Raw genomic sequence first — 27,800 nt, 5'->3', positions numbered from 1 at the left:
TAGACGGTTGATGCTTGTTTATTAACTCAAAACTTTCAATAACACACACTGCGGTGTGGATTCACATAAACACACGATCACTTCCGGGTCGGCACTTCCGGCTTCCGGTAACTCAGTCTCTGTGGGGGTTTGGCATCAACCGTCCGAACTCTCTCTCTCCCTGGTCTCTGGTTCCGCTGGTGTTTTATCCCGTCTCCGCGCTCATTACTGGAACAAGAGACAGGTGTTATTAATCTGCGTCCAACCCACTCACTTACCGCTCGTCCCGCGGCTCTCTCTCCCGCTGCAGACCTCGCTGAACCACGCCCCCCTTGCCACATACCCCCACCGCCCGACTCAGGCCGGGGAGCCGTCCGGCCTGCAGCCCCCCCCCCCCCCCCCCCCATTTCTGGAGAGGAAATCGGCCACAGCCATCTGAGCACCCGGCCTGTGGACCACCTTGAACTTAAACGGCTGAAGAGCTAGATACCAACGGGTGATCCGCGCGTTGGTATCCTTCATGCGGTGGAGCCATTGGAGAGGAGCGTGGTCCGAACAGAGAGTGAACTCCCGCCCCAGGAGGTAATAGCGGAGAGTGAAAACGGCCCATCTGATGGCCAAACACTCCTTCTCTATGGTGCTGTACTTAGCTTCCCTCTTGGAGAGCTTACGGCTAATGTACAGCACCGGCCGCTCTCCCCCCTCCACCTCCTGGGCCAGGACTGCGCCCAGCCCCCTGTCCGACGCGTCCGTCTGCAACAAGAAAGGGAGAGAAAAGTCAGGGGAGTGTAAAAGCGGCCCGCCACATAGAGCAGCCTTCACTTGGGTAAAAGCCTGTTGACACGGCTCCGTCCACTGGACCGTATCTGGTAGCCCCTTTCTAGTAAGATCAGTCAAAGGGCTGGTGAGGTCCGAATAATTTGGTATAAACCGTCTATAATATCCCGCCAGCCCCAAGAACTGTCTTACCTCCTTTTTGGTCTTGGGCCTCGGACAGGTTGCAATTGCGGCAGTCTTATCAATTTGGGGACGCACCTGCCCATGACCCAAGTGGAAGCCCAGATACCTTACTTCCACCCGCCCAATCGCACACTTCTTTGGATTGACCGTGAGCCCCGCTCCCCTCAGCGACCTCAGGACCGCCCTCACATGCTGCATATGCCGCTGCCAATCGTGACTATAAATCACTATGTCATCCAGGTACGCAGCAGCATATGCAGCATGGGGACGCAAAATCCTATCCATGAGTCGCTGGAAGGTTGCGGGCGCCCCGAACAAGCCGAAAGGAAGCGTGACAAATTGGTGTAATCCAAACGGCGTGGTGAAAGCTGTTTTTTCTTTGGACAATGGAGACAAGGGGATCTGCCAATAGCCCTTTGTTAAGTCCAGTGTCGAATAAAATCGAGCCGTGCCTAACCGATCAAGCAACTCGTCAACCCGCGGCATTGGATACGCGTCGAATTTCGACACAGCGTTCACCTTGCGGTAGTCCACACAGAACCTGACCGAGCCGTCTGTTTTGGGGACCAAAACTATCGGGCTCGCCCAGTCACTGTTGGACTCCTCGATTACTCCCATGTCGAGCATTGCGCCTAATTCTTCCTGAACTACTTTTTTCTTGTGTTCAGGCAAGCGATACGGCCGGCTGCGAACTACCACGCCCGGCTTGGTCTCGATATGGTGCTGAATCAAGTCGGTACGTCCCGGTAGGGGCGAGAACACGACAGCGAACTCCGCCTGCAATTTCGATAAATCAGTGAGTTGTAACGGTGAGAGGTGATCTCCCCCCGGGGCCAGCGCGACTGATTGCGCTTTAATGCTCGCCTCTGGCCCGAGATCATCCTCTCCCCCGATCACCGTTGCCAACAACACTGATTCCACCTCATTCCATTTTTTTAGCAGGTTGAGGTGGTATATTTGACGTGCCCCGTTCCTATCGGATCGTATCACTTCATAATCGAGCTCTCCTATCTGTCGTGCGACCTCAAACGGCCCCTGCCACTTTGACATTCATTTTGAGCTTGACGTCGGGAGTAGAACGAGCACTTTCTCTCCCGGTGTGAATTTGCGTAGTTTAGTACCCCTGTTATATGACCGGCTCTGGCGGTCCTGGGCTTGCAACAAATTCTCCCTAGATAGCCGCCCCAAGGTGTGGAGTTTTGTTCGCAAGTCCATGACGTACTGAATTTCGTTTTTGGCCAAAGAAGGCCCCTCCTCCCAAGTTTCTCGTAGGACGTCCAGCACCCCCCGTGGCTGCCGACCGTAGAGAAGCTCGAAGGGGGAAAACCCCGTGGAGGCTTGCGGGACCTCTCGCACAGCAAATAAGAGGGGTTCTAACCACCGATCCCAATTTTTGGCGTCTTCCTGTACGAATTTACGGATCATGGATTTAAGAGTGCGATTAAATCGTTCGACCAAGCCGTCTGTTTGTGGGTGATAGACGCTGGTTCGAATGGATTTAATGCCCAATAATCCGTACAATTCGCTTAACGTGCGTGACATAAACGCCGTGCCTTGATCAGTGAGGATTTCCTTCGGAATCCCCACCCGGGAGATTAAACGAAACAGGGCGTCCGCAACACTCTTCGCCGAGATGTTGCGGAGAGCCACTGCTTCCGGATATCGTGTTGCGTAGTCCACGATAACTAGCGCAAAACGATGTCCGCGTGCGGATCGCTCTAATGGCCCGATGAGGTCCATCGCAATTCTCTCGAAGGGGACCTGCATTAATGGAAGGGGGCGCAATGGCGCTTTTGGGGCGGCCAGTGGATTCACCAACTGACATTCCGGACAAGACGCGCACCACCTGCGCACATTGTCATGAATGCCTGGCCAAAAAAATCGGGTCATTAAACGATTCAGCGTGGCCGCCTGTCCCAGATGACCCGCCATTGGGTTAGAATGAGCCGCCTGGAAAAGCATTTCCCGGCGGCTCTTTGGTACTAACAGCTGGGTTGTATCTACCTTTGTCTGAGTGTCTTGGGTCACTCGATACAACCGATCCTTGATTATGGCAAAATATGGATACGAGACAGGCAAGGCAGGTTGGAGAGACTGACCGTCAATCGATCGGACCTGTTGGAAGGCATTTTTGAGGGTCTCATCTTGTGACTGCTCCAGCGGAAAGTCATCGCGGTCCGAGAGAATCAGTCTCTCGATCCCGCTCGGTTCCGCTGAAGCTGTCCCCAAGGGTCCCGTCTCAGTCTCCCCAAGCTGCACTCGCGCCGCCCCCCTCCTCGCCTTCTTCTCCCAAGCGGCATCCGCGCATAACGACCCCAATAACGCCGAAAAGGCGGGCCAATTTGTCCCCAGAATTAGCGGATGCCGGAGGTGTGGACTAACCGCCACCTCTATACTATGCTTTTTCCCCCGAAACTGTATCGTGACCGGGACAACCGGGTATTCCACCACATCCCCGTGCACACACCGCACCTTAACCATGCGGCTTGTATCCAATGCCCCGGGCTGCATCAGGCTTTGATGGATCGAGGTTTGGTTACATCCTGAATCCACCAAGGCCTGATATGTACCCCCCTTGATACTTACAGGAATTTGGTACTCTCCTGCCTGATCGGGGGTGGTCCGCTGGACGTTCGGGATCCGGATCATTGTTCCGATGTCCATCATCGGACATCGGTCCACAAAATGATCCGGATCGCCGCACCGCCAGCAGGCCAGCCCAGGCTTACCCGCCGCCCCGGCGGCGGGGAGTGGGTTGGAGGATGAGCGCGGAAAGGGGGCGGAACCAGAGCCATTGTCACTACCAGCCCCCAGCGGCCCCGCCCCCCTGGGCGGGGCCCGCGAACTCCCAGACGGTCCAAGGCCCATCCCACCCCGGCCTCTGGGGGGGACGCGAGGAGGGCCTGGAGGGCGGGACCTGGGGAGAGGGACAGGGCGAGAGAGAGAGAGAGAGAGAGGGGGGAGAGAGAGAGGGAGAAGTTAATGGGGGTTCGCCGACCCCCGGGCACGCCACCAGGTTGTCCTCCGCCAAGTTGATGGCCGTCTCCAGCGACGTGGGCCGGTGGCACTGGACCCACTCGGCGGTCTTCCTGGGGAGCCGAGTGATAAATTGCTCCAGCACCACCAGATCGACAACATGGTCCACGTCGCTGCCGCCGGCCAGAAGCCATCTGCGGCACTCGTCCCGGAGCTGTTGGGCCAATGCGAAGGGTCGACCGGACTCACCCCACTCCAGGGAACGGAAACGCTGTCGGTGTTGTTCCGGGGTCCGGCCGACCCGCTGAAGGATGGCCCTCTTCAGGTCGTCGTAGTCCAGGAGGTTCGCGACCGGTAGTTGTTGCGCGGCCGCCTGGGCTTCTCCGGATAGTAGGGGGATGAGGCGCACCGGCCACTGTGCCCGGGGCCACCCGCAGGCCTCCGCGGCCTTCTGGAATAGATCCACGAAGGCCTCCGGGTCGTCTTCCGGCCCCATCTTCTGGAGGGGCACGTGAACCGGTGCGCTGGCCCGCCCGGCGGCCTCGGCGCGAACCTCCCGGTCCATCCAGCTCCGGAACCGCTCGCGGTCCTCTTGCTGGCCTTGGACGATCGCCTCGAAGCGGCGCTCCTGTTCGGTCCGAAGGTCCAGCAACGCCTGGTGGTGTTCTTGGTGGAGGACCGCGAGGGAGTTGATGACATCCGCAAATGGCGAGGCGGAGGGCGTTGTCATGGCGGCGGCGCTGTCCTACTTCCTTCCCGGGTTTCGGCACCAGTGTAGCAAAGTTCGATAGTATGAGGAAGGAAGAGGACACGGGGGTCGGCTAGACGGTTGATGCTTGTTTATTAACTCAAAACTTTCAATAACACACACTGCGGTGTGGATTCACATAAACACACGATCACTTCCGGGTCGGCACTTCCGGCTTCCGGTAACTCAGTCTCTGTGGGGGTTTGGCATCAACCGTCCGAACTCTCTCTCTCCCTGGTCTCTGGTTCCGCTGGTGTTTTATCCCGTCTCCGCGCTCATTACTGGAACAAGAGACAGGTGTTATTAATCTGCGTCCAACCCACTCACTTACCGCTCGTCCCGCGGCTCTCTCTCCCGCTGCAGACCTCGCTGAACCACGCCCCCCTTGCCACAGTGTTCAACGCACCACTGTTTCCATTTTAAAAATGTCGGGGCTGAACGCAGCCCTGTTTAAAACCGGATGTGTGTGATTTTGTTTGGTGAAGTTGGTGGTAGATAGCCTGACGTGGTCATACTCAACTCTAGTCAGAATATGAGTCTGATGCTCCAGTGGGCTGTGATTATGGGGTGTGTTTCAAGTGAACCAGGAAAGACATCAATTGGATAGACCTACAACCAATCAGAGCAACGAAGCGACGCATTATCAAATGTCAACATAGTTCAACTGCACTGTGTTGCCAAGTCCACGTTTTTTCCCCCGCGGGTTGTTTTCTATGTCCGCAGGTTGAAGCGACTATTATGTGATATATAGACCCATGAGTGCGAATTTTAGGAGGCAACCTTGCCAAAATAACACATTTTACCCCCCAAACACCATTTTTCCCCCGGAGAACCCCCCCGAGAAGCTATTGTTTAGGGCTAGTAGTTGCCAGATTTTGTTGTAAAAATTTGGCAACCCTCTCTGCACGCGCGCTGAAATCAGGCTGGAATACACGATCTTAGCCGGTGTTGTAAAAAAATAGAATAATTTAATGATACACAGAGTACTTACCCAACATGATCATCTTTTCAGAGAGAAATTGTGAAGGTGAATGCAGATACAAACAAGCTCTCCGTTTAGGATTCGAACAAATATAACCCAAGCCCCTTTGATGACGTGATGATTACGTTACTGTTGATCATCTGTCCATCATCGTCTAAACCCCGCCCTGATGATTTCATCGGTCCGAACAGTTTCTGTTCAGGGATAATTACTCCTCTATGGATCGAGGCCAGACCAAACTGCCCGACCTAAAAAATTTGTGGGCGGGGCTAAATTCGGCTGGCATCCAGGCTAGCTGGTAGAGTGATTCCATCAGGTGCACTGAAAAATTGAAATATTTAGACTTACTTTAAATAAGAATAGTATGTTGCACTGACAAAAGCTTAGTATAGTTCACTTACACAAGAGTTCTAGTAACCAAAAAAGATCTGTAGAAAGTACTTGATAATTACTTTAAAGGTCCAGTTCTTCGCATGTTTTCGAAGCTTTGATTGTGTTTACAGTGTGCAATATAACATGAGTTCATGTTTCGCGTGTAAAAAAAAAACAGTATTTTTCACACAATTGACTTATCTGTACAGCGCTGTTTCCTCTGTCCTAAAAACGGCCTGATGATTTCCTTGTTCTATGAAGTCCCTCCTTCAGAAATACGTCACAAGTTCTGATTGGGCCAGCGCTTCCCGTGTTGTGATTGGACGGCAGCTTAGCGCTCTTTGCCCGGAAAGGTCCCGCCTCTTACCATAACGGGGAGATGCAAGCGCTGAATGCGCGCTCTTCTCCACGTGGGAGAGCAACGAGACCACGCCCCCTATTTTGCGTGTTCTTGTGGGCAGAGCTTTAGTCAACAAACGGTTCTAGTGATGTCATTACAGCAGGAAGTGCAGCGGTGTAGTCCAAACCGGCAGTTCGCTGTAGGCTTCGAAAGGGAACTTCTGTTAAATAAAATATCTCGCTTGGCATTGAACTTTGAGCTTTATCATTTTACAGGTATTTTTTATGCTCTAACAGCAACATTACACACTAACTACAGTTTGAAAGATGGAATCGCGAAGAACGGGACCTTTAAATAAAATGTCATTGTTACCTGTGTTCAGATATGAACATGATATGAATTTTTATCATACTGCAGTACCGGTGTATGTCACCGTTCTGAACGCGATGGATTATTCTGATTCACAGAAGACAATGATGTAGACTGACAATTTAAAGAAGAATGGGCACAAAAAAGTGTTAAACTGGCTTGTGTCGTTTGTTCAGACACTGTAAATGTACTGAAAATATCCTTAGACCTTTTAAATGTTCTTCCGCGTTTCTCCCTCATTTTGGCAGTGTGTTGTTATACAAGGTTAGATTTTTTAAATGCTTAAGGTGTCCGTCTCTCTCCGTGGTCATAATTTAATATTCATGTGTCCGTAATGAGTGTGTTGCAGGTCTGTGTTTTATTGGTGTTTGTCTCCCCACAGAAGTTTGAGGGGTTTTGCAAACGTGAATTATCTCTAGTGTGGAATCTTTCTACAACATTCACTCTCGACAGTAACAGGGCATCATAGTCAGTCTACTGAAGTATTTCCTCTCTCAATCAGTAGAAAATGTGGTTAACACCCATTCATGCATGAAAAAAAGTCATATACCTCAAAACCTGTATAATTTTAAAAAAATACAGTTTTAATTAATTATACAGTTATAAAAAATAGTTATAATTAACAGATATATTTTTTTTACAGCACTGTATGGCTTAGTTCAATTATAAAATCTCAAAGGTTGCAATTGAACTATATGCAGTATATGCACTGATATTCCACAGTGTGTTCTTTTACTCTCAAGCAGCTCATGATCTGATTATTTATTATTATAGTAATATTGCATATGGTAAAATTGCATAAGCAAAATAACTTGGTATAACCGTGGTTTAATGTCCTAAAAACTAGGTCATACATATATATTTATTTATTTTTTTATCTATTTTTTGTGCAGAAGTATAAGACTGTTTGGGAAGAAACTTCTCAGCAGTCCATCTCCGTTCGTTTTTTTCTTCTTCACAACACTCAACAGAAGGTTTAGTCAATCCTCCAGAGCCTCGCAGTGACGAGTTGATTTGTGTTTGTTGTTTATTCTCTGAGAGAGGGATTGTGGGGAAGCAGAATGCTGTGTTTTCCCCGCTTCACTTGTGTTTTTGTTTCCTAGCATGAGCCTGCGATGGTGTGTGTGGCGTCCCGCGTGCAGCAGGTGTTCCCCTGACCTTTCATCCTACACCCTTAAAAATAAAGGTGCCAGGAAGAACCAAAAGTAGGTTTTCACAGTGATGCTATAGAAGAAGAATTTTTTGGTTCCCCAAAGAACCATTTTGTGAAAGGTTCTTTAAAGAACCATTTTAGTCTAAGGCCCCATTTACACTGCATGGTTCAAGTGACCCAATTCCGATTTTTTTCCTCTCATGTGGCACAGTTCGGATATGACATGTGAACGTGTAAGTAGTAAAAAAACGCATGAATTCCGATATCCTCAGATCGGATTCAGGCCTCACTCATATGTGGTAATAAATCCGATATGATTCGGATGCGTGCATTAGCGTCTGCCATGTAAGCGGTCAGATCGGATATTCCCCAGTAAATGCGAGTCGTACGTCATTGAAAAAAGGACGGAGGCGAATGACGTCAACTCAGGTGGACACAAACGGCGATCCAGTGTTGCCAAGTCTGCGGTTTTCATGCAGAATTGGGCTACTAACACAGTTTTGAGTTGCAATTGGACGGGTTTTGTTGTGAAAACCTGGCAACCCCGCCAAGGGCTCTCCTCTTTTTCTCCGTCTTAAGAGAGAAATGTTTTGCCGACTTTATAGATGTGTGGAACAGTGCAGACAGCAAAACATTGTGCAATCATTTTGTCTGCATCCATCGCATATCGCACTGTTTTATTCCTTTCACCGGTTAAGAGCGCCTTGGGCTGTTTCGCCAGTGTGTAGTGTAAATGCAAATATCGGATACGGGTCGCTTTTGAAAAGATGATGTAAGTGGGTCGTCAAAAAAATCGGATATAGTCACCAAATCGGAACTGTGCATCAAGACCTGCAGTGTAAATGCAGCCTAAAGAACCTTTTTGGACTGCAAAAGAACCTTTTGTGCAATTGTTTGGATATTAAAGGTTCTTCATAGATCCATACACCCTGGTAAAGAACCATTTAAGAACCCTTTATTTTTAAGAGTGTACATCTCTCCTTCCTCGTTCTTTAGTCCTGCCCAGAGTCCTCATGCGCTGGCATGCGCTGACCCATTAATTTCTCTGCTTTGCTTCCCTTTTCATGGATGCATCATCTGCATATTAGGAATCTAAAGATTGTCATTGCGATTAAACGTGGTCCAGACAAAAGATGACGAATTAAGTCTGCTAATGCTTCAGAGCCTTGAGTGCTGGCTGTTGTCAACACAGAAGCGCTTTGAGATGGAGTGTAATGCTGAATTATTGGATTGTCTTGTTATTTGTGTTGTTAGCGTGTCATCAGTGTCGGCGTCGTGCTGAATGGCTCTGAGGATTGGCTGTAATGGAGGGCATTTTGCAGTGATTTAGAGAGAATGTCAGACAGTAATGGACTCTTCGATCAGCCTGTTTATTTGAGAGAGCATTATGATTCTCTTGACGGTGTCAATCATTCTTCATCGCTCTCTATTTTTTCTTGCACATATTTACTGTGTTAACTGTAGTTTCTGCCCAGGTACAAAAGTTACTAAAGTTACTGCTAAGAAAACTAAAAACGAAATACTACTGTGGTGCTTTGCTATTAACTGCTATAAACTCATATTTTGTTGTATTTTGGATATGTGCCATTTGGATTTCATCGTGGCACCATGATAATACCATCTTTTTTCAAGATCCTGTCAGTACCGCTTTTTGAACATCTCGTTTTTTTTTTTGTTTTTTTTGGTTGGTTTTATTATGATTATACCCTGTTTTATATTTATTTATTTATTGGTAAATGTCATAATCATGGTAATTACTGTGTTGCTGTTGTTTGTTTTGACGTGTAGGACATTGTACAATGGTAATAACTGATTTTGTACGTCTCAAATAAAAATACGATGGTTTTGGATTTCATATATCAAGTAAATGCATTGAACTTTGATGTGTCATGCTTTGTTTTGGACATTTACTGTGGTATATTTGTGGACATGTACTGTAGTAATACTATGATTTTGGATTTTTACCATGAAAATACCCTGCTCTTTGGACATATTGGTTTTCACATGGTTCTTTGCAAGTACTACATTATTTCAAATGTTTTGGATATTGTACAATGACACCCTTTTATATATAGGTTTTTGGTTATGTTGCCATGTTAATAGTGTGAGTTTTTGTAATTATTATTATAGTCCTAATTATAATAGTAATTATAATGTGATAGTAAAGCAACCATTTTGTGTGCGTGTGTGTCTGTGTGTGTGTGTGTGCGCCTTAAGCCCCTTTCACACTGCACGTCGGACCCGCAATATTCCCGGAACATTGCCGGGTCGCCTTCTGTGTGAAAGCAACCACGTCCCGGGATTGATTACCGAATTCGACCCGGGTCGGGGACCTAGTAATATTGCGGGATTTGACCCGGGACGAGCGCTGTGTGAACAAAAGCCAAAACTAATGCCGCAACGTGTACGTAGTTATCGTGCGACTCAGCTTGTTTTTTCAATAATACAACCCTGCAGTGCCAGAAGAGCTAGTCGGTGTTTAAAGCGCAGAGAGTGTTCATATAAAAAAGAAACTAAAATTAAACAAGCAGAAATGTGCGCAATCTGGACACAAGTCGAGACCACAGAGCTCCTTACTATCCGCGCTGAAGCTGAGATCGCTTGCCATTATACGTCACATCCGGATGTCACGTGTCAACTCGATCCGGGACTGTTACGGGTTGTGTGTGAAAAGTGCACATATTACGGTATTTCGCTGGCAGTGTGAATGGACCAAATCTAGCGACCCGGCAACAAATGCCGGGTCGCATTATCCGTGTATTTGCCAGAATCGCAGTGTGAAAGGGGCTTTAGAGAGGCCTTTAATTTCCATCATAGGTTGGCAATACCCTTTGTTGGCAATGACAGTGGTCAAATGTTTTCTGTAAGTGATTTTCTGTGGTTCAGGAATTTTTCAGGGATTTTTGCTCACCGTTCTTGTGATCGTTTTGACCCCACAGAGTGAGATCTTGCATGGAGCCCCAGATTGAGGGAGATTATCAATGGTCTTGTAAATCTTTCATTTTCTAATAATTGCTCCCAGTTGATTTCTTCACACCAAGCTGCTTACCTATAGCAGATTCAGTTGGCCATAGTGGAGTTTGGAGTGACTGTTTGAGGTGGTGGACAGGTGTCTTTTATACTGAAAATGAGTTCAAACAGGTGCCATTAATACAGGTAACGAGTGGAGGACAGAGGAGCCTCTTAAAGGAGAAGTTACAGCTCTGTGAGAGCCAGAAATCTGGCTCTTTTTTTTTTAGGTGACCAAATACTTATGTTCCACCATAATTTGCAAACAGATTCTTTATAAATCAAACAAAGTGATTTTCTGGATTTTATTTTTTCTCTCATTCTGTCTCTCATACTTGAAGTTTACCTGTAATGAAAATTACAGGCCTCTCTTATCTTTTTAAGTAGGAGAACTTGCACAATTGGTGGCTGACTAAATACTTTTTTGCCCTACTGTACATAACATTTATACAGCAATATATATTATGCTCCAAGGTTTTTTTTTTTTGGTTTTTTTTGTGGGCATGGTTCATTTTGGACATCTACCATATAAAGACAGTGGTTTTGGATTTTGAACTGTGGCTTTTTTGTTTTGTTTTTTGTCATGATGTTGTAGTTTTGTCGTGTAGGACGTTTTGAACATGGTAGACAGATGATGGAGTGTCAAACTGATACCACCACTATACTATAGTTCCAGTAAGGTGTTTTCCTGTCAGGGACTGTTTGGAGATGATGATAAATCATTCATTATGATTTTTTTTTTTTTTATTGTGGTGCCAGTAATTGTAGTAACATCATGTCTGTTTTGGTGGTCACAGTGTTAAATCATTATGTCCTGAAAACTAAAAGCTATAAGAGTTTCCTCTGTGCTGTTTCTCATTCACATACACACTCATTTGTTTTCATGTTCTCATTCTCTGTCATCTCTTTCACTCGCTCCTTGGCATCTTCTTGCTTTCCCGCTCTTTTCTGCTCCCATGAGATGATCTTCTCTGTCTGCATCTCCGTCTGTCAGCCATTACATACTTCACTGCTGCTGAATAAGTGCTGCTCTGCAAATCTTCTGGAAGAGTCTCACATCTTTATTTTCCATTCGCTTCTGTGAAGATCCCTGTGTGTACATCCAAGACCCTTTTATTTCTCTCTCTCGTTCTATACAGTCTACCAAACACCCTGTTCTTGGGCCAGGACTGCAACACATATATATTTCGATTGCTTTAACCCTCTGGGGTTCTTCGGTCATTTCTGACCCGAATTTTTTTTTGAAAGAAATGTTAAAAATCGTAGCTTCATCTGAATGGTACGAAACTTGGTGAGGGTATTGGTACTTGGTATATGGACAGAAAAAAAAATTGGGGACAGGATTGGAAAAGTCTAAGTGGTCGTAAAAAAAATAGTCACACTCGGGGCCTTCGGGTCAAAAAAGACCCCCATAGGAAATGAATGGGAAATTGGCAAAAATATGAAAATACAGAGTTTTTTGTGCATATAATCTACAAATCAGCCAGGATGCAGAAAAAAAGGACTCAACAGTGAAGGGGTGAATCTCTAAAACATCAAGAGTGCAAAACAGACAAACAAAAACTCACACACACACACACACACACAGGTTCTGTAATGCACTCTAGTGGTAAAAATGTGCTATTGCGTGATAAAAATGCTCACTGTGTCCACCAGATGGCACCAATCAAATAAAAAAAATGCTTTCATGAGGCCTAGGCTTGACTCTAAAATGAAATACAGCTTTAATAAAAAAAGGAAAAAATAAATAAAATAAAATTCTATTATATTCAATGGGAAAAAATGGGTCATAATTATTGCATAAATATTATTTATAAATCATAAAATTATCTCAAAACACCAAAAAAGAAAAGAAAAAATATTATTGAACAAAAATATATTTCATTGATTTTACTCAATTTTTTTTTTTTTTGATTCCCGACCTCCGGGTCCTTTTAGACCCGAAGGTCCTGAGTGTGACCCATAAATGAAGAACCCCAGAGGGTTAAAAAAGGCAGTAATGAAAGTATTTGATGATAAATGTCTTTCTTGTTTAACTGGATATATTGGCTAAGCAAAAATTAAACATTTTGAATAGTACTGGAATTACCGGTAGTTTTGGTCACTTCTTTCCATGCAATTACAAAAAAGAAAAAAAAAGAAAAGATCATTGAGAATCGAATCAGTCTGATTTGTGAATAAATCATTCAAACGTATTATTTTTGATTTTCATTAAATAAATATTTTTACATTTTGATGTATTCCTCAAAGAAAGCCATTGTATTTGCAGAATACCTTTTTATTTTGGTCTTTTATTACTCATTTATTTTATTTTTGATTTCATTATATATCATTTGTTGTACACATTTCACTTTTGTGATCCAGATAAGAAAACAGTGTGAGAAAATGATGACATCATTTTCATATTAGGATTTAAGTACAATTCATCAACAAAATGTACAGTACTTTTTATGTACAGTATAATTTTGTGGGATTTTAAATTGTATAAAATTTAATACATTAATGTCTGTAATACAATTTTATTTTGCACAATATTTAATCAAAATTCTCATATATTTTGCCCAAATAATTGACATTTTTTACAATACTCACATAGACTGTAAAAACATTTTTCTAAGTTAAGATTATTAGAGTATATTTAAAGGATATTTCATATTATTGGAGTATATTACATATTATTACAGGATATGGATGATATTGCATATTATTGGAGTGTATGGTATTCCATATTATTAGAGTATATGGATGATATTGCATATTATTGGAGTATATTTGGAGGATATTTCATATTATTGGAGTATATGGGTGATATTATAACAGTATATGGACAATATATATATGAGTGGTATTGCATATTGTTGGATTATATGTGTAGGATGGTGCATATTATTGGAGTATATTTGGATGATTTTGCATATTATTGGAGTATATTTGGAGAATATTGCATATTATTGGAGTATATTTGGAGAATATTGCATATTGGAGTATTTTGGATGATATTGAATATAATTGGAGTATATTTGGATGATTTTGCATATTATTGGAGTATTTTGGAGTATTTTTGGATGATATTGCATATTTTTGGAGTATATTTGGAGAATATTGCATATTATTGGGGTATTTTTGGATGATATTGCATATTATTAAAGTATGGTTGGATGATATTGCATATTATTGGAGTATATTTGGATGATTTTGCATATCATTCGAGTATATTTGTAGTGCATTTCATATTATGTAAGTTTAATTTGGTGTTACTTTGCTTTTTAATTATTACATTTCTGATGTAAATCCCTCAACATTTATTTTTTCAGAATAGTTCTGATCAGCATTTTTAAATGCTGCAAATGTTATTTAACTGTTTAAACTCAAATGAATCAAAGAAATATATCCCTCGAATTTATCAATGATTTATATAGTTGTTCTTTGCAGCTCTGTGTGTCATTTTCTGCATCAGAATTCCCAGGTCTCTCTGTTGCCCTCTCATTCACTGTCTCTCCTGGAGAGCTGTCGGGGATCAGATGGCCTTTTAGCTCGGCAGTAATGCGGTCACCTCCTCGTGTTCACCAGGGACCGGGGCATGTCTCCCTGTGTCTGTCTGCCAGTCCTCCTTGATTACAGCCACTTGAGGAGATGAGACTTCAAGCATGTGTCTGCTCTTTTAGAGAGTCAACACGCAGCAACTTCCTTCCCAAACCCTGTCTCTCCCAGAAATAAGAGCTGTTCGAAAACGCTAAACACCCCACACTTGCAGAAGAGAAGCTGCTAGAGTGCTAGGAGGGGAGAGAAAAAATGAGAACAATGTGAATTGAAATGGCCATTATCTGAGCTGGCTATTTTTAGCACACAGCAGTGGAGGATCTCCAACTCTCTCTTTTTTTTCCTTCTGTCTGAGGAAACTCTGAAAGCGTTCTGGGTATCTCTGGCTCCAATTAAACACAGAGTGTAGAGTGTGATGAGCTGTGAGACCGTTTCTACTCGCCTCTACTGCTGCAGAGGAGCTGTCCTCATTAGATTCATCTACAACGTGTGTGTGTGTGTGTGTGTGTGTGTGTGTGTGTGTGTGTGTGTGTGTGTGTGTGTGTGTGTGTGTGTGTGTGTGTGTGTGTGTGTGTGTGTGTGTGTGTGTGTGTGTGTGTGTGTGTGTGAAGGGATTTCTTTGGTTTCTCCTTGTATGATCATGGTACACTGTGTGAGCCAATTTTGAGGGCTTTTCTCCGTAGAACCACATTGCTTCACTACCAAAATTACAGTGAGTGAGTGAGTGAGTGAGTGAGTGAGTGAGTGAGTGAGTGAGTGAGTGAGTGAGTGAGTGAGTGAGTGAGTGAGTGAGTGAGTGAGTGAGTCAGTGAGTGTGTCAGTGAGTGTGTCAGTGAGTGTGTCAGTGAGTGTGTCAGTGAGTGTGTGAGTGAGTGAGTGAGTGAGTGAGTGAGTGAGTGAGTGAGTGAGTGAGTGAGTGAGTGAGTGAGTGAGTGAGTGAGTGAGTGAGTGAGTCAGTGAGTGTGTCAGTGAGTGTGTCAGTGAGTGTGTGAGTGAGTGAGTGAGTGAGTGAGTGAGTGAGTGAGTGAGTGAGTGAGTGAGTGAGTGAGTGAGTGAGTGAGTGAGTGAGTGAGTGAGTGAGTCAGTGAGTCAGTGAGTCAGCGAGTGAGCGAGTGAGCGAGTGAGTGTGTGAGTGAGTGAGTGAGTGAGTGTGTACTAGTAAATGAGTGAATACTATGGTGAGTGTGTGTGAGTGAGTGAGTGAGTGAGTGAGTGAGTGAGTGAGTGAGTGAGTGAGTGAGTGAGTGAGTGAGTGAGTGAGTGAGTGAGTGAGTGAGTGAGTGAGTGAGTGAGTGTGCACTAGTAAATGAGTAAATGAGTGAATACTAGTGAGTGATTGAGTACTAGTGAGTGACTGAGTGAGTACTAGTCAGCGAGTGTGTACTAGTGAGTGAGCGAGTGAGTAAGTACTAGTGAGTGAGTGAGTGAGTGAGTACTGGTGAGTGTTTCCCAATAATATAAATTCTATTAAAATATTGAATTATTTTTACTTTAGTATTTTAATGTAATTTTTTTGTCGTTAATCTTGTTGTTTTTTAATGAAGCATTGAAATATATTTAATGTGGAGGCATTCTAAATATCACTTTTTTGGACAGGGTAGTAACTATTTTATTGTTTTACATGTACAGTGAAAATACGTTTTTTGAAATACAATTCCATGATAATACTATGGTGTTCTTTGAATTACCTTGAGCATTTCATGCACCATGGTTATGTATGGTATACAGTCACTGTACCCTTTCAAACGGTACTAATATTGTACAACTAAGGGTTAATTAATGTGTCATTTTTTCTGAGAGTGTACCACCTCTTTTCTTAACAGTTTTTTCTCTTCTCATTTGTTTGCAATTATCATGGCTACATTAGAGCTGTGGTGTCTAACAGACGACCCTTGGGCATGAAGATGTTCTGAAAAATCCTCCCTGTAATTTGCAACAGCGCAAATTTCATTCCATTTTATGTTGCAATTTTGCAGGCCACTAAATCCCAGTTGCTATCGTTTGCTATGTGGACTCGGTGTGTCGTTGACTACAGAAGGATGCAGAGCCGACTTTAAAGGTCAGGTATCCCACGGGGCCGCAGAGAGTCTCTGATACAGTCTGCCTCATTGCTCCACGCCGGCAGCTTTTAAAGGTAACTGCCTCGGCAGGAGTGAGAGCCTTGTTAAACCCGTTGACGGGGGACTCGTTTCCGCACGCTTTTATATATAATTCATTATTCATCAGAACACAGCAAGAAGGGGTGACTTTAATTTGGAGTTTACAGGCTTAGCTGGGCCAGACGATATAAACGACATCCATTTACGTCTGTATGAAATGAAGACTGTGCTGTTATGAAAGGCTGATCTTAACAAGGAGGTTTTCACTTGAAGATTAGCATGAACTTGGCTATAAATATTGCTGAAATATGTTTTCATAAAACTGCAATAGCAGCATAAAATTAGTCAATGTGATACATTTATTTGTTCAATATGATACAGTGGAGACATATGGGAAACATTATTTGTCTTTTCTTTTGAATTTGATACTGTATGTGGACACAATTGAATGGTTTATACAATTAATAATTGAATTTTATTGTGCCACAAACTATTTCAGAAAATAAACTGGCAAGTGGACTAGACTTAATTGTATACGGTCTAAAGTGTGAGGCACTGTTATATAATAATCACAAAGGTTTTTGATTTATTTTGTATGTATAACTGTTATTTAAACAAAAAAGGTGAGCAATTAGTTTGATGAAATTAAAGGTACATTCAAAAGTTTTTAAGAAGTTTTTTTTCTGAACATCCAAGGCTGCATTTATATAAACAAAAATACAGTAAAAACAGTAATGTTGTGAAATATTATTTACATTTAAAACAGTTGTTCTCTATGTGAATATATAGTAAAGTGTAATTTATTTCTGTGATCAAAGCTGAATTTATCATCATACTCCAGTCTTCAGTGTCACATGATCCTTCAATAATCATGAAATATGATAAGAAAACATGTTTTGCTGCTTCATCTTTTATGGGAAACAGTGATGTGTTTTATTTTTCAGAATTGTTTGATGAATAAAAAGTTCAAAAGAACAGCAATTATTTTGAACAAATATATATTTTGTTGCATATATATTAGTGCTGTCAGTAAATAAATAAATAAATCAAATTGTTCTGTAATTTAATCACAATTAATCGCACAGCATTAAAGTTTTGTTTTATATATTTTTATATTATAATAATTTCACATTTATCTCCAAATTCATGTAAAACAACATAAATTATAGTCACTGATACCAACACTGCTACTAATGTCTCTATGATTTTTTTTTTCTTCTTCAATTTTAGCCTTTAATTACAGGCATTCAGCATTACATTATTGAAAGCTATAAATTTTAACATTTATTTGGCTTTAAAAACTTTTAATTTAAGTGAACTTAAAAACAATCTTCACATAAACCCTTTTTAATAAATGTCACATTTCCCTGCCCTTCAATATATCAGGGCTTTTTTTTTTTCATTGGCCCAGTCATAGTAGTTCAGATTTATACTTTCCCTGTCAAAATGCACAAAAAGTTATTGTTTTCATTGTTTTTGACCTTGTAAACAATGCTTTAAGATTTCCAGGTAAAGTAGGTCTAACAGGTAGAAAATAAACAGAAAATGAATAAAGTGATCAAACACTTCACTGTCTTCACTGCATAAATTATATATGAAATATTGATTAATCGCTACAAAAGCCATTCATTTAAAGGCAGTGTGATTTTTCTCTTGTTCTTTTATTATTTGATTATCATTAATAACAGACAGCTGCGAGTTTATTAGGCTGCTGTCACTTTAAGACATTTTCTCTTTACTTTCATTTAAAGCCCCACTTGGCTACTTTTGCTCTCGGGGTCCCCCTACAGTTTGGAAAAAATAATGTCCTCAACTACTGTCGTAAGCTGTCATCCTACATCAGGGGATGCCATCGCGCGTGCATTTGTTGACATGACAACCCTGATAGCCCTGAACTAGTGATGCGCGGGTCGTCTCATAACCCGCGGACCCCGTATGTCTATTTAATGGTCGCGGGTGCGCGGCGGGCTGTAAAAATATATACAGTGGTGCGGTGCGGGCCAAATAACTTCATAAAAGCGTCCCACGGGTCGGTGCAGCACTAACAGTTCCCCTGAAAACTGCAAGAGGAGTTCTTCTGGCGTCGCGTGTGAAATGTCTTCATCCCAGGTAACGTTACAGTCAGTGGCATATGTTTCAGCATGTCATATGAATATAATTTCATGGGTTTTATTTTTTTCAAACGCCAAATAATCACGATGCTCACGTTTACAAGCCAGCGTCATTATAGTAGTCTATCGGTTACCGTTTTACAGAATGTATATGATACTTCAGTTCAATGTTTGAGTGGTAGCTCACCGTAACAAGCATGACAGCATCGGTCGGGCACGCCTCCTTCAGCTCACGCCGACGAGCAAACCCTGGTCAAATTTTGATCCTCGTCCTGCCTTTAATCCCATCATTTTTTCATTTCCTCTTATTGCTTTCCTCCAACAAAACCTTCTCTTTCTTATTTGTCTCTGCTGCTTCGGACATGACTATATTATCCGACGAACAAAGTTGGGCTCGCACGTCCGAATGTAAGGAAGTGTGTGTGTTGGTGGAAGTGACGCATATGCCGTAAAGCAGTCGAATTTTGTAGTTCTTTTCTTTTTCTCGGGTTACTACCCGAAACCCGAAGTTTAAAAGTACGATTAAAAACGATACAGACCCCATCAGGCTATGGCAGACGTGTCATTCAACCTATTGTAAGTCGATTTATCATCACAAGAGTCTTAAAAAATATATTATGAAGGTTGAAAAGTTACCTAGTGCTGCTTTAAGACTTCATTGGGCTCGTTTCTAGAACTGTGTCACACAGACAGGACATTCACAGGCGCGTTCTCTAACGTGTCTTGTCGCTCTTGAATTGTTTAAAAGCATTTGCATGAATAAGAGCGTGATCATAAAAACGGATGCTGTATTAATTGCATAAAATGTTTTTAATGTGTTAAACGAAAAAACAAATGATTTGCATGTGTTAACACGTACATTTTGACAGCACTACATCTTTGATCAATTTAATGCATCCTTCCTGAATAAAATTATTAGTTGTACTGATCCTCAAGTTTTTGAACGGTCGTGTACATATAGAAACGATTCTACAAAACATGGCTGCTGTAGGAGACCCTGTACCCCTAGTTTCCTTTGAGGTTGCGTCTTGTTTTTCGGTGCACTGATATTGTCCTTCCTGCTGAAGGGCCACTCATCCACAGAATGTCAGTTCAGACCCCTCATGCAGTATGCATTAAACGGGCTGCTTAATGTAGGCAGCCCATGGACTGCATAATGTATGATGGGACGAGGCCGGTGTCCTGCCTGAAAGAGTCGGATCGCACCTCAGGGCCAGCGGATGAAGCTTTCCGCCTCAGTAGTGCTCTTGCCCTGCAGATGACCTCAAAGAGACACACATGTACGTCCTCATACAGAGCCTTCACTCGTATATAGATCCAAGGACTCGCTCTCATATTTCCACTCACACACTCCTGCCCCAGAAATGACCTTTCCCGTCGTACTGCGTCTGTACTTAAAGGAGGATGTGGGAATTTTATGCCTTACATAGAGCAGAATGTGAAAACGTTGGGTGTTTTTTGGCCTGATGCATGGGCGTAGATTACGCGGGGGACGCGGGGGACATGTCCCCCTCACTTTTAATAAAATGTATTTTCGTCCCCCGCACTTTTACTGGGTCTCACCGATCCTAGTCGACCCGCTCCGAGCGGGATTCGATCCGGCGTTACCCTGCGCGGCGACGGCCAAGTTAACAGGGACACTAAAAACCGCCTTCTCTAACCTCGGTTTATAGCGCGCTTCTTGAGGTCACGGGCAAGTGTATTTACATAGAAACCAATGTGAATACATCAAGATTTAAATTCAGAGACAAAAAATAATCTATGCATGACCTGTAATTTTTTTCGATTCCTAATATGAGGAGGGCGCTCACATAGAAAGTCCAATAGTGGATTCGTAATACCCAGTCACGCTGCTGAAGGAAAACAATCGTTATGAGAGATTAAACGTGACGACGACAATCAGACGATTGCGACAATATATGCTTTATGTGTGTTTTTCAAGTCATCTCGATGTAGGCTATTTATTGACAATAAAGTAGGCTATCATGTGATTAATGTTTAGTATCTTCTGCTCACCAAGGCTGCATTTATGTAATGAAAAATAGTTAAAAAAGTAATATTTTGAAACATTATTACAAATTAAAACAGCTTTTTTCCTATGTGAATATATAGTAATTTATTCCTGTGATCAAAGCTGTATTTATCATCATTACTCCAGTCTTCAGTGTCACATGATCCTTCACTAATTATTCTCATATGAGGATTTCATAATCAAGAAACATTTGTGATTATTATCTGTGTTGAAAACAGTTGTGCTGCTTAAAAATGTTGTGGAAACCATGATAGCCTACATGTTATATTTCAGGATTTTATAGAATTTTTGAATATAATTTTTTGAATAGAAAGTTCAATGGACAGCATTTATTTGCATTTATTAAATCAAGTATTATCTAATTTGTAATATTAAAAATATCACTTGTGATCAATTTAACGCATGTCTGATCAATAAAAGTATTAATTTAGCTCTTTTTTTTAATTTTACCACAAATGTTTAGATGGTTTCCACAAAAATTAAGCATCACCATGAGCAGCATAACTGATAATAATCATAAATGTGTGTTGATCATCAGATCCTCATATGAGAATGATTAGTGAAGGATCATGTGACACTGAAGACTGGAGTAATGATGATAAATTCAGCTTTGATCACAGGAATAAATTACACTTTACTATATCTTAACATAGAGAACAGCATGGTTCACATTAGAATACTTTTTTTTTTTTTTTACATTGCATAAAATCTGCAAAGTCTTAATGCAGAAGTGTTTGTAGTATATAAACCAATCATAAAATTGGCATAAAAAAATAGGAGAATAACATTATAGATATTAATTAATGGTTATTGTTCAGCAGTGTATTTGATATCTTGCCCAATTAAAAGCAAGAGATGCGATAAATTATATTGGTCCAAAAAAAAAATGTCATTACGACATTTCTGTCCCCCTCACTTCTGAAAAGATGGCTACGCCCCTGGCCTGATGTGACTGTTTGTGTGTTTATGCGGCAGTATAAGGACAAAAGTCATGTCTGAGTGACGTGAGCAGTTTTTCTCGGTTATCTAAGGTGTGGTTATATTCAGTGCGATATTATAAAGACAAAAGTAAAAATCTGACTTTTATATTTTCACTAACACTTTACAATTAGATCCTATTTGTTTAGGTTAATTAATGCATTATGAGGAACACATATTCACTCTTAACTATGACTTTTACCTCAATAAACTCCTAATTACTCCTTATTAATATTTAGTGCAGTAGTTGTTAAGTTTAGTATTAAGGGATGTAGAATATGGTCATGCAGAATAAGGCATTAATATGTGCTTTATAAGTAAGGGATAATGTACACCCAGCCGGTTGTTATCGCAGGATAAACCCCAACAGAGTGATCAGGCATCACTCTGAAGGGGTTTATTCTGCGATAACAACCGGCTGGGTGTACATTATCCCTTACTTATAATATAAGTAAAGAATAATTAATTATTCTAAAATATCTATATTAAAACGTTATAAAGGAAACCTGCCTTGAAGTCTTCCATTGTAACCCACGGCTGTTTAAGCCACAAGATGGCGCCAGCGTTAAGCACAGACGTAGTACCGGTCAAGATAACTCGTAGTACCCGTATGAGCGGGTGTTATCGGGAAATAACATACCGCTGGAATGCGCGATTGACCAATCAGAATCAAGTATTTCACAGAGCTGCTAGTGCTAATAAACAGACAAAGACATCAATGATAATAAGCAACTGGTTAATAGTGAGAACTGGACCCTAAAATAAAGTGTTACCGCATTTATTAATATTTGTTAATGTTACTTAATTGTTCAGTCCTGTTAGCTTAGGTCCATTAAATAATATACATTTTATTGAAATCAACATTTAAAATGAATTAATGCCTTTAAAGTATTTTTCATTGTGAGCTCTTAGTCTGTTAATAAATTAAATCTCATTGTAAAGTTTTACCTTATTTTTTCATTATTCTAAAATAAAAATAAAAACTAGATAAAAATTATTATTAGTAATATTAAATATAAACGAACTGTTTTCTATTGTATTATATAGCTAAGTGTTATTTATTCTTTGATCAAAGCTGAATTTATCATCATTACTCCAGTCTTCAGTGTCACACAATCCTTCAATAATCATGATGAGAAAACATTTCTGATTATTATCAATGTTGTGCTCGAGGAATTGAAAGTTCAAAAGATCAGCTTTTATTTGAAATAGAATCTAAAAGAATCTAAAACCACTTTTGACATGTTGTTTAAAAGTCCCGTTCTTCACGATTCCATCTTTCAAACATTAGTTAGTGTGAAATGTTGCTGTTACAGCATAAATAATACCTGTAAAATGATAAAGCTCAAAGTTCAATGCCAAGCGAGATATTTTATTTAACAGAAGTTCCCTTTCAAAGCCTACAGCGAACGGCCGGTTTGGACTACACCGCTGCACTTCCTGCTGTAATGACGTCACTAGAACCGTTTGTTGACTAACCCTCCGCCCACAAGAACACGCAAAATAGGGGGCGTGGTCTCGTTGCTCTCCCACGAGGAGAAGAGCGCGCATTCAGCGCTTGCATCTCCCTGTTATGGTAAGAGGCGGGACCTTTCCAGGCAAAGTGAGCAAAACTGCTGTCCAATCACAACACGGGAAGCGCTGGCCCAATCAGAACTCGTTACGTGTTTCTGAAGGAGGGACTTCATAGAACAAGGAAATCATCAGGCCATTTTTAGGACAGAGGAAACAGCGCTGTACAGATAAGCAAATTGTGTGAAAAATACTGTTTTTTTACACGCGAAACATGAACTCATGTTATATTGCACACTGTAAACACAATCAAAGCTTGTAGAACGGGACCTTTAAAGTTTCCTTGTGTAATAAAATGAATAATTTATTTAAAATAAAATTATACTGACCCCAAATTTTTCAATGATATTTTGGAATATTTAGATTTGACCAGAAAACTAATCCTCTGTTTGAACATTAGTAATAGCAGTGCCAAACATCACTCACAGGTCATAGGATGTCAAAAAGTCATGTAGCAGAAGGAGATTTAATATTAGCTAGTTTTCCCTTCCTCTGGCCAACCTGTGTGTTTAAGTGTGTGACCAAGTGCGATTGAGTGCACTTTGCCATGTGTTTGTGAATGAGTGTGTTTCTTTCTTTCTGTGTGTGTGTGTGTGTGTGTGTGTGTGTTTGTTTGTTTGTACGTTCGCTCTGGTGGGTGTTAGTAAAGTGCTTGTGTGGGTGACTATCATCCCACACGCAGCTTTTTAGCCTGAAGGATTTTGGCATTGTTTCTCCGAATCACATTTTCATATCTTCAGCATCTGAGAGGCTGTGTGAAAGCCGGCTGGTGGAGGCACATCATTAAACTGCAATGACTGCTGAAGGCAGCCTGACCGCAGCAGAGCCCCAGCACTTACACATTGCATATAAAACCGCAAGAATGATACGTCTGTGTGTGTGTGTGTCATAAGTCTCTCAGCCTGTCATAAGCTCCTGATTCATTTCTTTCGTTATCCTCCTCTTCATGACAGACAGGTCAGCCTCTGAAGTTTCTTATTGAGATGAGTATGAGAGTTTGAGCCTTGACTTTTGACTGCTGGAGCAAAATCTTTTCACACTTGACCCAGTCTTAAAATGCTATTATGCTGTTTTAAAGGCCTCCTACAATAGGTTGCATGCAGCAAAGTGCATATTGCATATTTATTTTACACTCTAAAAAACACTGAGCTAAAAACAACCCAATTTGGTTGTTTTTAACACAAGGGCTGGGTAGGACAGATTACATGTTGGGTTAATTTTACCTAGTAAATTGAGTTGTTTATTTAACTCAGCATAATGTTTGATTTTTACTATAATATTAGCTTATTGTTTTACTTCATTACAATTTACAGAAAACACTGGGTTGTCACATCTGACCCAGGATCAGAGTAACACAAAACCTACCCAAACACTGGGTTGTTACGTCTGATCAGTGTAACACATAAACTACCCAAATGCTGGGTTTTTATGTCTGGCCCAGAATCAGAGTAACACAAAAACTACCCAAACACTAGGTTGTTACTTCTGACCCAGGAGCTGGGCAACATAAAAGTACCATAAAAACAAAACAAAAAAAATAACCCAAAGAAATTATCCAATAGGCTCGACCCTGGTTTTGGGTTGAAAAATAATCCAAGATTTTTTTTAAATGTAAATGATTGTCATAAGTTATGGTAGTAGATACACCCAGGCAAACCTATTGAAGGCACACTGATACAAAACCAGTGCAACCCAAACATTTTGCCAAATCAGCCAATCACACTAGAGCTTGCCATTTTGAGAACTACATCAGACAGTCTGTGAATTGTCAGTAAGGGTGCGTTCACACTTGTAGTTTCGGTTAGTTTGGTCCGGACCAAAAAACAAAAACAAAGCAAAACCTATAGTCCTGGTCCACTTAGCGTTCACACTGGCATTTTTAATAATACTTGTATTAATTGTTTGCAGATTAATATTTTACCAATCTTTGTGTCCTGAAGTAAATGTCCTGTTTAAGCAACACCTATTATTGATCACTTTTCGTCAGAGGAATTGCAGCTGATTTTTATTTTATTTTTTTCAGCTGGAAGAGACCAGAATATTTAAACAATGCTTAGAAAGTGTTGTGTGTGATTTGAGTTGGACAGAAATCTGAGAACTTAAAGAGAATGACTGGTTTAGTTGGCTCAAAGTTCATTAAAACAACCATTTCAAAAAGCTAAAGTGATTTTATTTTTTATATTATAGTTAGAATATGTATACCTCAGTGTTTTAACAAATTGAATAATCGTTCAAAGCTTACTGATTAGTCGCCAGCGGCGATGGCAATGATCGATGATTAGTCGATTAATCGTTCTAATAATCGGTTGATTAATCGATTATCAAAATAATGGTTTGTTGCAGCCCTAATTCAAACCAATGCTGTGTGCTGAATTAAACGCAATCATTTTATGCGTGTACATGGCATTATATTTACCAGCTGAGAACTCACGAAGAGCTCATAAAATGTTCAAAACAGCAGCAGGATTTCCTCCGTTGTGCAGAAATGAAGATCTGCTGCAAAAGAGACGGCAGTTCCGTCGTCTGTACCGACTAATGGGCAACACAGGTCCTTTGATTTGGAGAATCAGGAATGCTTTTTGTGAGTTTTTTCTAGCATTTTCTAAGCATGCTCTGACCAAGTATTGATGAGGCACTTCCTCGTTGCTTCACGTTTGCCCTCTAACGTTAAAGTTATTCATTTTGGATACACCAACCTTTCCACGTCATCAAATCAGCTGACTATGCGTCGCATCTTGTGACATCATGTCCTGTTTTTGGTCCGTTTACATGTCTTTGGTCCGTGTTGCGTTCATATATCAGTCGAACCGCACCAGAGTTCGTTTGGAAGCGGACCGAGACTCATCTTTTTAGCGGTCTCGGTCCGCTTGTTTGGTGCGCACCAGGGTTCAGACGGCAGCGTTCACATATGTTCAAATGAACCGCACTAAACGAGAAATCGCACCAGGGTTCGTTTTAATCCAACCAAACATGACAAGTGTGAACTGAGTGTATAGTGTATAGTGGCTGAGACTAGGGTTTCTCCGCCTTCCCCCGTACATCACTTTTTCAAGGGCACGACCTGCTTTGCTGCACCGCCGGTGTAATTGAAGATGAGGGGTAATCAAAGCGGTCCTGGGACCCCCTGAGCACCAGATACTCCAGGCATGAGACAAAACCTCGAGGGTGGATTCCTGTCCTCCTCGCCCCTAGTTTTTCTGCTGATTGTCTGCTCTTCCTCCCATGAGCCTCTGGGAGTGTGTGTGTGTGTGTGTGTGGAGGGGGGTACTGTAGAGAGGTGCCGTGTTTCGGATAAGTGTGAAAGAGCATTGAGAAGGCGAGGAGGAACTACCCCATCCCTGACCTTAAACATGCTGATATTTCAAGCAGCTTACTCTGTAGAGGTCAAATTAAGTCAATGATTATTTCTCCAAAGCTTTTTTTTGTACAAACCTGTATGACTTTCTTACTTGTGAAATGCAAAAGAAGAATTTTGAAGAATTTTTCTACATGCATGAACTGTGAATGGAGACCGGAGTGGAGCTTTCACACAAAAATGACATAAGTATGATAAAAGCGATGCGTATGACTCGTGCGCCCTATTCCACGGCATCCAATGGCAAACAGTAGAGGAGTTTAAGTCTCTATTCTCTGAAAATCTTAACAGTTTATGAGAGAAATATCGATATCCCATTAGGATATGGAATAATGATTGGTGAAACATTCATGCATTTAACTTTATTTTTATTTAATTCATTTTAGTAAATTTAGTCAAACTTACTATTACTATTAGTACTTACTATAGGCCTAATACGAATATATTGTGAATTTTCATTTATATTTATATTTCTATTTAACTTTATTTTAGTTTTCAATGTTTTAATATTTCAGCTTATGTTTTCCGACATTTTCCAACTTTTCACATTTTATTCTAAAATTTAATTTTATTTAAGGTGTATTTCAATTAACAAAAATCAATTAAAGGCCCTAGTTTTACAATTCTGGTCTGTTCTTCACAGCTATCAAATGACTTTTGAGATTTCTGACACTTTCATGATGGCTTTGTTTCTTTTTTGATGCTTGAAAGCTTCATTGCTCATTCACCGCAGTTGTATGGAAAAGAGCGACTGCAGATTTTCTCCCTTCGCCTTCGCGCGGTTGAAACGACATGAGGGTTAATAAATGATGGCGTACGTTTCCGTTTTGGGTGAACTATTCCTTTCAACAAACTATATTTTCAAGCAGCCGGTGCAAAAACACAGAGCTCAAGGTGACGGAGGTCGAGTGAATTAATACAAATCCCTAACGTACAACGTTAGTCAGTTTCTACTGGCATTCTACTCCAGAAATGCAAATGAAAAGGAGGGAAGAGCTGTTTGAGGAAAGATGGAGTTGTGAGGAGACAGCTGGATGTAATCTGTCTCTCAGTCTCGCTCGCTCGTTTTTACTTCAGGGTCTGTTTATACCTCTGAAAATTTCAGTAGGAGGCAAAATGTTTGCTTTAATTTACTAAAGCTCGTTGATTTCTTGATGCCAAACACCCTCCCCTCACGTCTGTCATCCCTTCATTTCCAGCATCTCGCTCCCTGATCCGCCGTGCG

The 27,800-nt window shown here is 41.5% G+C and overlaps 2 protein-coding genes across 3 annotated transcripts in view; one reads left to right on the top strand and one right to left on the bottom strand.

The window, feature by feature from the left end:
- Positions 1 to 27,800, top strand: part of LOC137063323 (LYR motif containing 4) — a 101,791-nt gene that overhangs the window by 54,995 nt on the left and 18,996 nt on the right. The window lies entirely within an intron of this gene.
- LOC137064039 (uncharacterized) lies at positions 9 to 5,038 on the bottom strand. Of its 2 annotated transcripts, none has more exons than XR_010901476.1 (2): positions 3,526 to 5,038; positions 9 to 207 (listed from the first exon to the last, which is right to left on the bottom strand). XR_010901476.1 is itself a non-coding variant. In XM_067435377.1 (2 exons), the coding sequence occupies exons 1-2, from the start codon at positions 4,643 to 4,645 to the stop codon at positions 78 to 80; spliced, it is 1,032 nt and encodes a 343-aa protein (XP_067291478.1). In that variant the 5' UTR covers positions 4,646 to 5,038; the 3' UTR covers positions 9 to 77. The 2 variants fall into 2 exon arrangements, 1 of the variants encoding a protein (XP_067291478.1); XM_067435377.1 differs by having other exon boundaries at positions 3,744 to 5,038.

The sequence above is a fragment of the Pseudorasbora parva genome, chromosome 24 (assembly GCF_024679245.1).
Source record: "Pseudorasbora parva isolate DD20220531a chromosome 24, ASM2467924v1, whole genome shotgun sequence".
Classification (NCBI taxonomy): Eukaryota; Metazoa; Chordata; class Actinopteri; order Cypriniformes; family Gobionidae; genus Pseudorasbora; species Pseudorasbora parva.
The sequence above is the reverse complement of the archived record's forward strand: the minus strand, read 5'-3'. Positions and strand labels throughout refer to the sequence as shown.